The sequence below is a fragment of the Oncorhynchus gorbuscha genome, linkage group LG18 (genome assembly GCF_021184085.1).
Source record: "Oncorhynchus gorbuscha isolate QuinsamMale2020 ecotype Even-year linkage group LG18, OgorEven_v1.0, whole genome shotgun sequence".
NCBI classification, from domain to species: Eukaryota; Metazoa; Chordata; class Actinopteri; order Salmoniformes; family Salmonidae; genus Oncorhynchus; species Oncorhynchus gorbuscha.
The window spans coordinates 39,600,465-39,618,147 of NC_060190.1; the positions used below are offsets into that span (position 1 = coordinate 39,600,465).

At 41.7% G+C, this 17,683-nt stretch overlaps 1 protein-coding gene across 1 annotated transcript; it reads left to right on the top strand.

The window, feature by feature from the left end:
• Nucleotides 1–1,920: 1,920 nt before the first annotated feature.
• Nucleotides 1,921–17,662, top strand: frs3 (fibroblast growth factor receptor substrate 3). The gene is made up of 7 exons (XM_046313047.1): nucleotides 1,921–2,160; nucleotides 4,779–4,903; nucleotides 5,091–5,179; nucleotides 7,420–7,606; nucleotides 7,933–8,094; nucleotides 11,480–11,604; nucleotides 11,804–17,662. Exons 3-7 carry the CDS (start codon nucleotides 5,114–5,116, stop codon nucleotides 13,085–13,087), a joined length of 1,824 nt encoding a protein of 607 aa, XP_046169003.1. The 5' UTR covers nucleotides 1,921–2,160; nucleotides 4,779–4,903; nucleotides 5,091–5,113; the 3' UTR covers nucleotides 13,088–17,662.
• The last annotated feature ends 21 nt before the right edge of the window (nucleotides 17,663–17,683 follow it).

The window sequence follows — 17,683 nt, forward strand, 5'->3', positions numbered from 1 at the left end:
GAACAGTTGATGTTGAACAGTTGTGTCTGTTACTTGAACTCTGTGAAGCATTTATTTGGGCTAAAATTTCTGAGGCTGGTAATACTAATGAACTTATCCTGTGCAGTAGATGTAACTCTGGGTCCTCCATTCCTGTGGCGGTCCTCATGAGAACCAGTTTCATCATAGGGCTTGATCGTTTTTTGCGACTGTACTTGAGGAAACGTTCAGTTCTTGAAATGTTCCGGATTGACTGACCTTCATGTCTTAAAATAATGATGGACTGTCGTTTCTCTTTGCTTATTTGAGCTGTTCTTGCCATAATATGGACTTGGTATTTTGCCAAATAGGGCTATCTTCTAAATAACACCCCTACTTTGTCACAACACAACTGATTCGCTCAAACACATTAATAAGAAGGAAATAAATTCCACATATTAACTTCTAACAAGGCACAACTGTTGATTGAAATGCATTTCAGGTGACTACCCATTGAAGCTGTTTGAGAGAATGACAAAAGTGTGCAAAGCTGTCAAGGCAAAAGGTGGCTACTTTGAAGAATCTCAAATATAAAATATATTTTGATTTGTTGAACACTTTTTTGGTTACTACATGATTACATATGTGCAATAACAGAGTTCCTCTGTGCAGTGTCTGTGTTCTTTTGCCCATTTTAATCCTTTATTTTATTGGCCAGTCTGAGATATGGCTTTTCTTTACAACTCTGCCTAGAAGTCCAGCATCCCGGAGTCGCCTCTTCACTGTTGACGTTGAGACTGGTGTTTTGTGGGTACTATTTAATGATGCTGGCAGTTGAGGACTTATGAGGTGTCTGTTTCTCAAACTAGACACTCTAATGTACTTCTCTTGCTCAGTTGTGCACCGGGGCCTCCCACTCCTATTTCTATTCTGGTTAGAGCCCGTTTTCACTGTTCTGTGAAGGGAGTAGTACACAGCATTGTAAGAGATATTCAGTTTCTCAATGCCATCATTTCTCAGAACAAGAATAGACTGATGAGTTTCAAGAAGAAAGCTCTTTGTTTCTGGCCATTTTGGGCCTGTAATCGAACCCACAAATGCTGATTCTCCAGAAACTTAACTAGTCTAAAGAAGGACAGTTTTTTTGCTTCTTTAATCAGAACAACAGTTTTCAGCTGTGCTAACATAATTGCAAAAGGGATTTCTAATGATCCATTAGCCTTTTAAAATGCTGAACTTGGATAAGCTAACACAACGTGCCATTGGAACACAGGAGTGATGGTTGCTGATAATGGGCCTTTTTACGCCTATGAGGCTATTCCATAAAAAAATCTGCCGTTTCCAGCTACAATAGTCATTTACAACATTAACCATGTCTACACTGTATTTCTGATCAATTTGATGTTATTTTAATTTATTTAAAAAATATATATATTTAAAAAACAAGGATATTTCTAAGTGGCCCCAAACTTTTGAATGGTAGTGCATATTTAAAAGATATAAAGATATTATATTTTATTATATTCCATTTAATGTACTTGGATATCACAGAGAATATCACACAATAGGAATAGAATAGAACATAATAAAATATAAGGTTGAAGGGCAGTGATATTAGTCCCTTTAGGCCTATAAAAACCAGCATGGTCCAGTAGCTTACACCTGGTGATGAATTAGGTAAAAGTAGATGACCTTCAAACTATGAAGCATGTTTTTTTTCTCATTATTCTTCTAGTGGAAGATTGGAATGGTTCGTGACTCAGTGCTCACAAGAGCATTAGGCTATGGATGGAATGCCCTCTTCTGATCATGCTGGGATGATTTGCTCCACCTACAGTAACTCATCGTCCTATAGAAAACCATATTTATACCTTCATCATCACATTCAGTCCTCCAGCGTTCTATACCTTCTTGTCGCTCCACAAAACCTCGTTGTCTGACTGTGAACTCTCAACCCGGTGGTCGGGAAATGTCAAAGAGAGGCCCGTGCTGCAGCAGGGGGCGTAAAGGGGAAAAAACAACAACAGTTTATTGCTTTAATTTCACGTAATTGATTTTCCTTTCTTATTAAGCAAGTGTCATATCCAATAGCATCAGAAACCGAATCCTAGCTGACCAACTCTCGCAGCCGCCGTTGACAACAATTTGCAGCCTTGATCGTTCCCGATTCGTATAGCCAGCCTAACAATCCTTGCCAAACATGTGAGTAGCAACCGCTGCTATATGTTTCCTTTAGCTAGTAAACCTGTTATATCTGCGATATGGCTTTCTCATATGTTTCCCCTCCCATTTTCACAGACAAACAATGTCAGTGCAGTGTTTCATACACACAAAAAACTGTTACGTTACAATCAAACCTGTTCGTCTGTTGCGCTGTAAATTGATGAATGCAGTTGGTGTCATCGTGCGTTTGTATGGCGACGTCTCGATTCATTGTATTTTTTTAATTTTGAGATATCCCCATGCGTTGTGTTTTCTTAGTGTCTGGATGCCGAAATGAAATCAATAATATTAAGTGGCGTATTGATTATGGCTATAGCATCTCTTTTGAAAAGGAATGACGTTTTCCTCCCGCTTAATAATACAGGGTAGAACCTATATCACACCAGGACAGGATCGCGTATGTCAGCACCGTGATAGAGGCTACTTATGTTATTAATAAACACCACAAATGATTACAGTAGTCTATATTTTGTATACATGTTGTATGTAAGCCCTAACAGAAATCACGTGTGTGAATGATCAAAGCATTTGTCTCATATTAGGGGCAGGTAAGACATATTGACAGCTTCTGAAGTTGCAACATGGTAGGCCTAATAAACATGGTAATGTAGCAAATGCAACATGACCATCAATTAAAATACATGATGCATCATAGTAGTGGAAATACCAATATCTGGGCCAGCTTATTTATCTCTGGTCCCAAGGGTGACACCAGACTACTCTAAAGGCTTTGGATTTATGACCCACACTTCTAATGTCTGGTTTTATCTTGGATAATTTTGTCCTCATTTATTTATGGTATACGGGTGATGAATTAGGCCTAGTCGACTTCATACTCATAGTTTGGGTGGTAGACTTGTTGTTTTACTCAAACTTCACTTTGGTAATTAAAAAAAATATATATACAGTACCAGTCAAAAGTTTGGACACACCTACTCATTCAAGGGTTTTTCTTTATTTGACTATTTTCTACATTGTAGAATAATAATGAAGACATCAAAACTATGAAATAACACATATGGAATCATGTAGTAATCAAAAAAAATGTGAAATAAATCTAAATATATTTTATATTTGAGTTTCTTCAAAGTAGCTTCATTTTGCCTTGATGACAGCTTTGCACACTCTTGGCATTCTCTCAACCAGCTTCACCTGGAATGCTTTTCCAACAGTCTTGAAGGAGTTCCCACATATGCTGAGCACTTGTTGGCTGCTTTTCCTTCACTCTGTAGTCCAACTCATCCCAAACCATTTCAATTGCGTTGAGGTCAGGTAATTGTGAAGGCCAGGACATCTGATGCAGCACTCCATCACTCTCCTTCTTGGTCAAATAGCCCTTACACAGCCTGGAGGTGTGTTGGGTCATTGTCCTTTTGAAAAACAAATGATAGTCTGGTTCACTAAGCATAAACCAGATGGGATGGCGTATCACTGCAGAATGTTGTGGTAGCCATGCTGGTAAAGGGTGCCTTGAATTCTAAATAAATCACAGACAGTGTCACCAGCAAAGCACCCCACACCATCACACCATTAACTCCATGCTTCACGGTGGGAAACACACATGTAGAGATCATCTGTTCACCTACTCTGCGTCACACAGAGAGAAAGGCGGTTGGAACCAAAAGTCTCAAATGTTGGACTCAGCAGACCATGAAGACTGCATGACTCGACCATGAAGGCCTGATTCACGCAGTCTCCTCTGAACAGTTGATGTTGACATGTGTCTGTTACTTGAACTCTGTGAAACATTTATTTGGGCTGTAATATGAAGTGCAATTATTCTAATGAATTTATCCTCTGCAGCAGAGGTAACTCTGGGTCTTCCTTTCCTGTGGTGGTCCTCATGAGAGCCAGTTTCAACATAGTGCTTGAAGGTTTTGCGACTGCACTTGTATAAACTTTATAAGTTCTTTAAAATGTTCCCGGATTTACTGACCTTTATGTCTTAAAGTAATGATGGACTTTCATTTCGCTTTGCTTATTTGAGCTGTTCTTGCCTTAACATGGACTTGGTCTTTTACCAAATACGGCTAACTTCTGTATACCACCCCTACCTTGTCACAACACAACTGATTGGCTCAAATACATTAAGAAGGAAAGAAATTCCACAAACTAATTTTTAACAAGGCACACCTGTTAATTGAAATCCATTCCAGGTGACTACCTCATGAAGCTGGTTGAGAGAATGCCAAGAGTGTGCAAAACTATCAAGGCAAAAAGTGGCTACTTTGAAGAATCTCAAATATTAAACACTTTTTTTGGTTACATGATTCCAGATGTGTTATTAAATAGTTTTGATGTCTTCACTATTTATTCTTCAATGTAGAAATTAGTAAAAAATAAAGAAAAACACTTGAATGAGTAGGTGTGTCCAAACTTTTAACTGGTACTGTATATTGTAAACCTGGGCACATATTCATAAGGTGTCTAAGAGTAGGAGTTCTGATCTAGGATCAGTTTAGCTTTTTAGATCATTATTGATTAGAGGGGTGCATGATCCTAGATGAGCACTCCTACTCTGAGACACTTTATGAATACACGCCCAGTAGTTATCCTTCTTTTCATTATTTAACCATGTTTACTCTCCTCTCTTGCAGGAGGGAGAAAATACTGCTCCTGTTGAAGATTTCCATCAAACCTACTAGCTCTCTCTCAACCATGACACCCAGCAGAGGACTCTGGGATTGATGCTGGGATCACTCCCACTGATGGCCTGGACTGGGTAGGAATACTGTGTGTGTGTGTGTGTGTGTGTGTGTGTGTGTGTGTGTGTGTGTGTGTGTGTGTGTGTGTGTGTGTGTGTGTGTGTGTGTGTGTGTGTGTGTGTGTGTGTGTGTGTGTGTGTGTGTGTGTGTGTGTGTTTTCATGGGGTAATGTCTATCTACTGTATCTTTCCCTCTGTACTGTAGGTTTCAGCTGTCCTGCTGAAGCTATGGGGAGCTGTTGGAGCTGTCTATACAGAGACCCCATCCAAGACAACCATCTCACCAAATTCAAGGTTAATCTCTAAACCCTCATCTGTTGGCTACCTAGTGTGTGGTGTATCGGCTACCTACACTCTTAGAAAAAAGGGTTCCAAAAGGGTTCTTTGGCTGTCCCCATAGGATAACTTTTTTGCTTCCAGGTAAAACCACTTTTGGTTGCAGGTAGAACCATATTTGGTTCCATGTAGGACCCTCTGTGGAAAGGGTTCTACATGGACCCCGAAACGGTTCTAATTTGAACCAAAAGAGTTATACCTGGAATAGAGGTCGACCGATTATGATTTTTCAACACCGATACCGATTATTGGAGGACCAAAAAAAGCCAATACCAATTAATCGGACGATTTAATTTTTAACATTTCTAATAATGACAATTACAACAATACTGAATGAACACTTATTTTAACTTAATATAATACATCAATAAAAATCCATTTAGCCTCAAATAAATATTGAAACAGGTTCAATTTGGTTTAAATAATGCAAAAACTAAGTATTGGAGAAGTAAAAGTGCAATATGTGCCATGTAAAAAAGCTAACGTTTGAGTTCCTTGCTCAGAACATGAGAACATATGAAAGTTGGTGGTTCCTTTTAACATGAGACTTCAATATTCCAAGGTAAGAGGTTTTAGGTTGCAGTTAATATAGTATTTATAGGACTATTTCTCTCTATACCATTTGCATTTCATATACCATTGACTATTGGATGTTCTTATAGGCACTTTAGTGTTGCAAGTGTAACAGTATAGCCTCCGTCCCTCTCCTCGCCCCTACCTGGGCTCGAACCAGGAACACATCGACAACAGCCACACTCGAAGCAGCGTTACCCATCGCTCCACAAAAGCCGCGGGCCTTACAGAGCAAGGGGAATAACTACTCCAAGTCTCAGAGCGAGTGATGTTTGAAACGCTATTAGCGCACACCCAGCTAACTAGCTAGCCATTTCACATCGGTTACACCAGCCATTAGGCTGATAGGCTTGAAGTCATAAACAGCGCTGTGATTGCGAAGAGCTGCTGGCAAAACACACGAAAGTGTTGTTTGAATGAATGCTTTCGAGCCTGCTGCTGCCTACCATCGCTCAGTCAGACTGCTCTATCAAATCATAGACTTAATTATAACATAATAACACACTGAAATATCATTTTGAAAACAAAACGTTTATTATTTCAGTGAAATACGGAACCGTTCGGTATTTTATCTAATGGGTGGCATCCCTAAGTCTAAATATTGTTGTTACATTGCACAACCTTCAAAGTTATGTCATAATTATGTAAAATTCTGGCAAATTAGTTCGCAATGAGCCAGGCTGCCCAAACTGTTGCACATACCCTGACTCTGCGTGCAATGAACGCAAGAGAAATGACACAATTTCACCTGGTTAATATTGCCTGCTAACCTGGATTTCTTTTCGCTAAGTATGCAGGTTTAAAAATATATACTTCTGTGTATTGATTTTAAGAAAGGCTGGCTAGCAACTTACCTTGGCTTCTACTGCATTCGCATAACAGGCAGTCTCCTCGAGGAGTGCAATGAGAGGCAGGTGGTTGGAGCGTTGGACTAGTTAATAGTAAGGTTGCAAGATTGGGTCCCCGAGCTGACAAGGTGAAAATCTGTCGTTCTGCCCCTGAATAAGGCAGTTAACCCACCGTTCCTAGGCCGTCATTGAAAATAAGAATGTGTTCTTAACTGACTTGCCTAGTTAAATAAAGGTATTAAAAATCAAAAATCTGCAAAATCGGTGCCCCAAAAGACCGATTTCCGATTGTTGTGAAAACTTGAAATCGGCCCTAATTAATCGGCCATTAATCAATAGACCTGGAACCAACAAGGGGTCTTCAAAGGGTTCTCATATGGGGATAGAAAAATAACCTTTTAGGTTCTAGATAGCAGCTTTTTTTCTAAGAGTGTCGTCCATGGTATATTATTGTTATGAGGAACTGTTCTTTCCTGTTTTTTTTATCCTGTACCCCAGGCTATTATGGCTCACATAGAGCAATGGATAGTAAGCTATCCAGCTATCTAACGATGCCTAATATCTGTACTGTGCTCTGTTAACCTTTTGTATACATACAGTTCATGTCTGCATTATAGACAATGTACCTCCAAATACAAATTAGCCACATATTTATGCTCTGCATCTATGTCGTGCTTACAAAGACTATATGTATACTAAATAAAGCCTTTATAAGTTGTAAAGTGGGACCACAAACCTGATTGGGATAACTTGATTGTACTTTTTGGTATTTTCCAGGTAACCAATGTGGATGACGAGGGGAATGAGTTGGGCTCTGGGACCATGGAGCTCACCGAGACAGAGCTCATCCTGCACACGCGCAAGAGGGATGCCATCCGGTGGCCCTACCTGTGTCTGCGGCGCTACGGCTACGACTCCAACCTCTTCTCATTCGAGAGTGGCCGGCGCTGCCAGACTGGACAGGGTGAGTCTGAACCACCTGGACTAGCTAACACTACATAGACAAAATGTTGCCCTATGAAATGTGTGTACGTACGTGTGTATATGCAGTGCTCTACTTGTTCCACTTTTGTATGAAAATGAACCACAATTGTAATGGGAGAATTGTACTTAACTGATTAGATAGCTGCTGTTATATTAGAAGCCTAAAGTTGGTTGTTGTCAATGAGTGAATTGTTTCAGATAACTTCTAAATTTGCTTCTGGGTTTTCTTTTTTGGTCAGGAACAGTTTTAGATTAATTTAAGATAACTTGAACATGTATGTGTGTGTTTTCTCTGTGGTCGTGCAGGAATTTTTGCGTTTAAATGTACTCGTGCGGAGGAGATCTTTAACCTCCTCCAGGAGCTGATGCAGTGCAACAGTATCAATGTGGTGGAGGAGCCTATGATCATGACCGGCAGCGGACACGCACGAGAGATAGACATGCCTCGCACCCCACAGACACCCAACAGTAAGCACAAACACAAATATAAACACACACACACACACACACACACACACACACACACACACACACACACACACACACACACACACACACACACACACACACACACACACACACACACACACACACACACACACACACACACACACACACACACACACACACACACACACACACACACACGTACACACATGTGTGCGTCATCAATACAGTACATGATTGCTTCTTTGCTTTTGTTGAATGCTGTGAAGGTGTTTGTGTAGCAATTTCACTGCAATGCAGGACAGATGGGACGCTAAAGCTGAGAATATGTGTTTGATATTTTGAAAATAGTTGGAGGGGAAAAACTCCATAATAATTCCGGAGATCAGGGATCTGGTGTCGAAATGTCTTACAGTAAATTATTGCGTCAAACCCAGTTTCCATGCTCCAACCTGTTCAGAGGCAGGGAGGGAGGTGGATAGAGCAGACAGGGAGGTGGAAGGGTAGAAAGTACAATGACTTGTGGGTAAAACAAAGGTTACATTACAAATCAGTCTGTGCAATACACCACAAACATAGACACACACCAGGGTTTCCTTTAGGAAAATGTGGCACCGGACAATTGACCGGTAGCATTTTAATTGACCAGACATTTGCGAAATTCACATTTGCGAAATTGGCTGCATAACCTGATTAGGTGCTTAGAATTACTGAAATCACATTTAGATTATGGTCGTTCATCTTAACAGAACATGCAATTCGAGGATGCAATGGCATGTGTCCTTCCTACCTAATTCTGATGCGCACTTTGAAGATGTTAGAATAACTGTCCACATTTCCTCAGCCAACAAGACAAGTAACAAACAGCAAAATCACTAGCCTATGTCCATCTACTATCCCCCTTGGTAGAAAAGTTTATCTCTTCTATTTGTCAGCTTGTCGTTCTGTGCAAGAAAGAAATAGCCTATTCCAAACAGACTCTGGGACAGTTGTGGGACAATAGATCCCAAATTTATACAACCAGGCTACATACAAATGAATGTAAAAAATAATTGAGGCTGATGCAACAGACCAGAACGTTTAGCTTAAAATGTTGCTAAACTATAATTTCTTCACATTATAAGCGCAGCAATGCGCACATGGCAGTAGGCTACACGCAAATGTTTGTCACATAATGCCAAAGAAAGACATTTGCAGGAAAACACTGTGCCGCACATGCGAGTGATTTCATGTGAAACTTAGAATGCGAAACTGTACGTTTAAATTTAGATAGAGGGGAGATCTAAAGATTTAACAAATAACATGTGTTGCTAATATGACTAGGATTGTGCCTTTGGCTACTGGACAATTAATGAAAGTTGATTTGAAAACCAATAGAACATGAGAGAAATATGTTACTGGTTGTAATGTGGAAGTCTTTTTATAAAATAATTGCCTCCACGAAATGGTTAGATTTTGGCTAGGCTACTTTGAAGCAAGGTAAGACATGCCTCATAATATGACGTAAAACATTAAGGTTTCAAACAAATAAGTGTATGGTTTCAAAATGCTTACTGCCTCCAGCTTGTTGCAAAGGGTTGTGTGACGCACTGAAGCCTGCGTAACGTTGCATATACAGTGGGGCAAAAAAGTATTTAGTCAGCCACCAATTGTGCAAGTTTTCCCACAAAAAAAAAGATGAAAGAGGCCTGTAATTCTCATAATAGGTACACTTCAACTATGACAGACAAAATGAGAAGAAAAGAAATCCAGAAAATCACATTGTAGGATTTTTAATGAATTTATTTGCAAATTATGGTGGAAAATAAGTATTTGGTCATCTACAGACAAGCAAGATTTCTGGCTCCTCTGTCCTCCACTCGTTACCTGTATTAATGGCACCTGTTTGAACTTGTTATCAGTATAAAAGACACCTGTCCACAACCTCAAACACTCCAAACTCCACTATGGCCAAGACCAAAGAGCTGTCAAAGGACACCAGAAACAAAATTGTAGACCTGCACCAGGCTGGGAAGACTGAATCTGCAATAGGTAAGCATCTTGGTTTGAAGAAATCAACTGTGGGAGCATTTATTAGGAAATGGAAGACATACAAGACCACTGATAATCTCCCTCGATCTTGGGCTCCACGCAAGATCTCACCACAAGAACAGTGAGCAAAAATCCCAGAATGACCTGCAAAGAACTGGGACCAAAGTAACAAAGCCTACCATCAGCAAGGGAATTGAAGATGCAACGTGGCTGGGTCTTTCAGCATGACAATGATCCCAAACACACCTCCCGGGCAACGAAGGAGTTGCTTCGTAAGAATCATTTCAAGGTCCTGGAGTGGCCTAGCCAGTCTCCAGATCTCAACCCCATAGAAAATCTTTGGAGGGAGTTGAAAGCCTGTGTTGCCCAGCAACATCCCCAAAACATCACTGCTCTAGAGGAGATCTGCATGGAGGAATGGGCCAAAATAACAGCAACAGTGTGTGAAAACTTGTGAAACTTGTGAAGACTTACAGAAAACGTTTGACCTGTCATTGCCAACAAAGGTTATATAACAAAGTATTGAGATAAACTTTTGTTATTGACCAAATATTTTATTTTCCACCATAATTTGCAAATAAATTCATAAAAAATCCTGCAATGTGATTTTCTGGATTTGTTTACCTCATTTTGTCTGTCATAGTTGAAGTGTACCTATGATGAAAATTACAGGCAACTCTCGTCTTTTTAAGTGGGAAAACTTGCACAATTGGTGGCTGACTAAATACTTTTTTGCCCCACTGTAGATGCACTTAATTGGCAAATGGGGAGCGCACTTCAATTAGGCTACCAGTTGAGAAATAAAAATAGTAGCTCTTTTTAATCGTGGCCATTAAAACTGTTTTTAACATGCGATTGTATTTAGAATTGTTGCGCAATGATTGGGCTTATTAAAGCACGTTTCACTACAGCAGCAACGAACAATCTGTTTGAGGAGCTGTAGCAGAAGCTCTCCTGCTGTCTGACAGATTCTCCACTGAAACTAGGCTCTATATCTGCATGCTGTGGGCATTTGATAAATAAGATACTTAAGAACTAACGAAAACACGTATGCACCAATTTAATTCCACAAAATTATGAAAATTAATATATAGACCGATAAGCATGACCAGTCAAATGAATTTACATAGCCTGGTATTTCTGTCAATGAATATGCTTAAAAGTCTTACTTTGCAATGAGATTTTTCTTCTTCTCCCGAACAATTGGCCGGTGGCAATTTTATTTAGCGGCTTTTCATACTTTTCCCCCTGCCAAAAGCCAGCTATTACTGATTAACGGTGACCCTGAAACACAAACACACCATTAGACATAAAAACATATAACCTCATTCACCCAGACTCCCATTCAACACTGTGTATTGTTCTCTGTCTTCAGCTCCAGCATTCCCTGTCCAGGGTTTTCCCAACGGGTACCCGGGGTATCCCATGAGAGCTGAATCCTCCCAGCCCTCTCTAACTGACGACCCCCACGGCCACAGCCACATGGGCCTGGAGGACCAGGTAAGACTGACCTCTAACCATCTATAGTATGATCTTCTGATTATAGTGCCCCGCACCAAGCCGCACTGTAACCACTGCTGACTCTTCACCTCGCAATATGTCGGTAATATCCTAGGGAAGGGTGATCTCTGAGTCCTTGCTAATATCTCTTTTCTCTCTCTCTCGCTCTCTCTGTCTCCTTCTCCCTCTCCTTCTGCAGGCTCACACCTATGTGAATACCGTTACTGTGGATGGGGAACTCTCCAGTCGACACTGTGTACACTCCCTACCCGAGGTGCGGCCCACTTCCTTCCCCGAGTCAACCCGGGGAGCCATGCCTGTCGTGGTCCCAGGGGGTGGGCAGACCAGCATGCACTGTTGTCCCCTCGAGGAACAACGCAAGGAACCCCAGGTATTCCTTCAGCCTTCCTCTCAGGAGGTCAAATTCATGCTGGGACCCACCCCTGCACAGCGCCACCTGCTGGAGAGAGAGAGAGAGAGGCACGGGGGCCACAATCCACACGCCATGCGGCCTGTAGAGGGCGCCACAGGTTCAGAGACAGAGGGGGACGAGCCTCCTCTGCACGTGTACAACTCCCACTCCTATCACCACCCTCACTACCACCACGTGATGCACCGGCACCCTGGCCACGAACACCAGGAGGGCTGCCAGCTCACCTACGAGAATATCAACGGCCTGAGGGGGGGCCGCAGGCTGAGACTTAGCCCCAGCAGCATGTCCCAGTCTGTGGGCTCCAGCAGCAGCAGCAGCACCACCGGAGACAGTCACTCTCACCCACAATCACATCCCCTCAACCCGCACGCCCATGGCCCATCTTCTCTGCCCCCCCAGGGGTACCCCTGTGAGCGGGGCGCGGGGATGGGCGGTGGTCACCGGCGGACAGCTCTGCTCAACTACGAGAACCTGCCGTCACTGCCCCCGGTATGGGAGTACCGTGCCCTGCAGAGAGACGAGGAGCAGGACGAGGATGACGAGGAGCAGGATGAGGAGGAGTACGAGGAAGAGGAGGAGGACTTTGACGAGTACGAGTTTTCGGAGGGTCCGGGGACGCCCAACGGGTACCACCAGGAAGGGCTGGGGAGGGGGGGGATCCACCGTGACGCCCTGCAGAACTATGTCAACACAGAGCAGGTTCAGGTCCAGCCCAGCCGGCTGCGACATGCCTGCCCCCCTCAACCCCAGCACCTCCAGCCCTGCCACCGCCAGCCGGACCGTGGCGGCCGAATATTCAGCTTTGATTTCCGTAGGCGGCCTGGAGGAGGGTTTGGTCGGGGGGAGGGCTGCGAGCACGGTCACATGCCCCCGTCGAGGCAGCTCAACTATATCCAGGTGGACCTCGATGCGGAGCCGCCGTGCCAGACCCTCGGGGGGGGGGTGGAGGAGGGGGAGCCCAGTCTCAGCCCCAGCCACAGCACCAGCGCCTACCACCCCTCAAATGTGGCCCCCAGCAGGCCCCAAGGCGCAGTGAGTTCTACGCTGTGATTGACCTGAAGAAGACAGCAGCCATGTCCAACCTGCAGAAAGCCCTCCCCCGGGACGATGGGACATCGAGAAAGACTCGCCACAACAGCACAGACCTGCCTCTGTAGATGCAGTGAGGAGGAGGAGAGACGGGGAAAGATGAAGGGTGGGAGTAGAGAGAGAGAGAGAGAGACAGGTTTGGGTGGAGCGCTTGGCTGGACAGACAGGTATAGGCAACTCAGCAGCACACTGGACCCCTCACTCTCATCCAGCCACCTGCCTGTTCTGTCCTGTCCTGTCTTGGCCAGCTGGATCATATACAGGTACCTAATTAGAAAATGAACTAAAACTTATCTGTGCATATTCCACTTTATGGAGCAAGATTGGTTTGAAGTTGCCATATTATTGTGGGTCACCTTCTGACTGTGGTGAGATGCTATCTGAGTTAGCAGCAGAAACCTTGGTCGTGGTTGGCTGGGTTTATGGTTAAACCCTTAAGCTACCATTGTTTTTGGTTATACCTTTTGGCAATGTTCTTTTTTTCTTAAAGCTTTGTGGTGGTTGCGTTGAGTGCCAAGTTTGGTTCAGGGTGGGAGCAGGAATGGACGAGTCAGGTCTCCAACTTTGTGTTTGACCAGTGATGGTTGATTTTTAGATGTAAGAGTATTGCCCATCATAAAGTAGCTACGTTCCTCATTCCGTTATCATTCAGTGTTGTTGGATTTATTTTACGTCCCCGTTTACGAACATGGGCTCCTATTGAGTTCAGGGTTAGTTCAGTTTGTTATTCCCTCAATTAAATTATAATAATGTGCATTCTTCACCTCACAAGCACTTTTTTGACCCCGTGACTGATAGAAAGGACAGTTGATGATATTTATTTATAACTATCTGCCCTCAGGAATTAGTACAGATCAGTACAGTTTGCACATTATCCTTTGGAATTGTAATGTTACATCCTATCCAGTATTATATTTTTAGTCCCCCCAAAAAAAGACCCCAAAGCAGAAAAAAATGTTGAATAGATTTTCTCTCTTAATCCAATATTAAATATCATACATTTTTCATGTTGAAATGAAATCTAAAATGGAAATAATAGTAACCTTGATAGCATGAAACAGGTCAGTGTGTTGATAGATTTCCAACATCCGCGCACACACACACACACACACACACACACACACACACACACACACACACACACACACACACACACACACACACACACACACACACACACACACACACACACACACACACACACACACACACACACACACACACACACACACACACACACGACATAACTATTGAGACGATTGAATTCATCTCTGACTGCATATCATTCCACTTGAATAGGAATCCATATCTAATTCCTAAACTATGGTTACCTTTGCACTTTTTACCTTTGAAGTCCCCACAGTTCCGAATCCCTCATCTGGAGCAACAGAAAGGTTGTGATCTGACAAACTCCTTTGAGATGGTGATGTCATCACACAGACCCCAATATTGTATGGATGTAGTTGTTTTTCTGTTTTTTTTTTACATTATAGAGACCTATAGCAACTTACATTTATTTTTTTTAGAGAAGAAGTTGATAACCTGTGATAATGGCTTAAAGATATTAATAATAACCTCATATAAAAATGACCGGTTGACTATTTTAGTATGTATCAGATTGATAACTGAGGGTTGTCAACTGAGGGTCTGTTTTAAAGGGGAATATATCAGTATGTTTAATGTTAACTGTTTATGGAAAGCATTATATCATTGAGCGTTTGGCTGAGGATATTTATTTATTTATTCATTGAGATGTCTATATGGTGATTGTTTTGCATAAAAATGTGACAAAACAGTTTTTCGTAATCTAGCCAGTTGGTGATTTGGAGACCAAAGTATCACCAGTCATCGTCACACTGTCTGGGACACCATTGTAATACCATTGTTATGCCTGTAATTAATAACCTTACATTCTGAAGAAGAAAGACTGTATTAATATATTAAAGTGCCAAATCTTTACTGTTACCTGTATGAACGTAATGAATCAAATCAATGTGCCATTAGGATGTGTAATAGAAAACCTGAGGGCTAGGAGGCAAGGAGTTAGCCTACATGTCGAAAAACAAAGGGAAGAGCTTGGAGGTCTATGGCCGTATGTATCAAGAGTGGGAGTGCTGATCTCGGATCAGGTCTCCCCTGTCCATGTGATCGTATTCATTATGATCGAAAAAGGCAAGAACATTCCCACTCTGAGACTCTTGATACATACTGAACAGGGTCAGGGTTTATATAGTGTTAACCCTTTGTACTCCTCCTCATGAATCTGTCTAGCTGATCCAGGTCAACTGGACAAGGAAGGGCAAGAAAGACACATTTCACCTCATAGGCTAGGCTATACATTGACAGCCATATCGGAGTGAGACAACGGATTCGTTATATCTATCTAGTCTTCACAACTCCAGTGGTTTTATGCTGCTATAAGGTAGAAGTTCAGACAGTAAGAGGAGGTAGGGGATGGTAGTGGCTATGCAGGATTGTTTACCATATTGTTTAGTAAATGGAACTACCATTTTTCGTATTCACTCAAGATCACTGCATCAGGGCTACCAGTATGAAAATGTGTTTTAAGTTTTCATTTCTCATTTCTATTTCTTATTTCGCTTGGATTGGTGTGATCAATCCACATACCAAAACCTTGTTTTCATTACAATCTGGCTGTCTAATCTGAAGTAATGTGGCTGAAGGTGCAGCACAGGCCTAGCAACTGTAATCCTCATAACTGCTTATTTAATCTGATGGAAAGACATACGTAGGTCTACTCACTGTTTGTGGACATTTTTCAGACAGGGATATATCCGTTTGCACACATATATTTTCGTGATACATTTAAAGGGTGTTTACATTTCGCAATAATGGTTTAATAGAGATGTATTGTTGGAGATGAGGTTTATTCAGACCAATGTGTGTGAGGTTCGAGGTGCGTTGTTAATGGTTCCACAGGCCTGTTGTATTTGATCCCCTGTTTTTATGTGAATCAGCATTGGAACTAAGACCTCTCTCAGGCCCCCTGTTGACAATATTATAACTTTGTTATTGTATACATGCTTAGATTAGAACGTGGGGAAAAAAATGTATGTTTCTGTTTTCTTGATTGTCTTATAACAGCAAATTTGCGCTTACTCAACACCTGACTTAATTGTGCCATAAGTGACTGTTGCCAAGCTTTCTGGACAGCGTGTGGCTTTCGAATGTTGAAGCCTTTTAAAGGGCCAGGTTAGGTGTCAGAAGGCGTACGGCAAACATCTCTGTGTACTGTGTTTGCACTGATACAGTGGTTCCGACTGTTTCTAATGGTTTGACAGTCTGTATATTCATTAGTCCGTCATTGTTATCAATTTGGTGACACTTAATTGTAAAGGTACACAGGAATAGTACCTTAAAATGTGTTCCTTATACTAAAGTGTTACCAGAAATATTGTCCAGAAAGGACTTTTTGGGAACCGTATCTTGTCATATCAATGTTGTCATTTTGATTTTCCTTGAAAAGCGAGAAAATATTAACAATGAAGGAGTGTCCGGTAACACATGACTTATGTTTAAATAATAAACCACTTAATTGAGGCCTAATGTATAGCTAATAAGACACAATAAAGGCCTTATGAGCTACGTATATACACACTTATAAACTACAAATTAGTGACTAATATGTGTATCTTAAAATAAAGTTTGACCAGAATTTAATTCAAACAAACAGTTTTTTACTCTTTTATGTAACTTCATCACAACTGCCTGACCACCACAAGGTGGCGTTGCTTGCTACAATGCTCGGGATGATGAGAAAATAAGTAATTTTCCTTCCACAGCCCCTCAAAATGCCACTCTAGGTCCAAAATGCACTTAGTTCCATAAATATTACCAAGGTACAAACAAAGTAGCTCAAAATCTAAGGAATGTTACAGTGATTTGGTACTGTTTTTCAAAATGTTTTTGTTTGTCCATTTGTTTATTCATTTACCATTGAATGCATGTGTAATATCCACTGGTGGGTGACGATGATGCAGACAGGGGTCCATTATTTTCATTCAATCACATGCTGAGCTAACGCTCTTCTAGTCCAATAAGACCAGAGCAATTGAAACCTGTTGAACCTGTATGCTAATGGTGATAATAATATGTGTTGATTCGTTGATATAAAGGTTGGGTAGGCCAAAGTAAATGACTGTGATGTACACTAATATTTGACTGAGTGCCAAATGTGGTTTAGTACTATGACTTTGACGACAGGCCAGGGACACACCTGGCTGAGATCCACTAGGAACTCTATAGGACTCTCCCTGAGAGATGCCAATGACTCTCTCACCCTCTGGTCTTGGTTTAACCTGCGGTATGAATGTAATAAGCAAAGAGAGACTATATAGACGAAGGGCAACTATGCTTAATGTTTCTATCCTTGCTGGGGGAAAAAAGGTGAGTGGTCAGAAGTTTTGTCTAAATTTAAACATTTGCAATCTGAGTTTCTTCTACGTATATTTGTATTTCTTGTAAGTATGTATCTCTCTGTATGTATGTATGTATGTATGTATGTATGTATGTATGTATGTGTGTGTGTGTGTGTGT

Coding starts and splice junctions, on each gene's coding strand:
- frs3 (XM_046313047.1), top strand. CDS start 5,114: ATGGGGAGCTGTTGGAGCTGTCTATACAGAGACCCCATCCAAGACAAC. Junction 5,180..7,419: donor ACCATCTCACCAAATTCAAG/GTTAATCTCTAA, acceptor GGTATTTTCCAG/GTAACCAATGTGGATGACGA. Junction 7,607..7,932: donor GCGCTGCCAGACTGGACAGG/GTGAGTCTGAAC, acceptor GTGGTCGTGCAG/GAATTTTTGCGTTTAAATGT.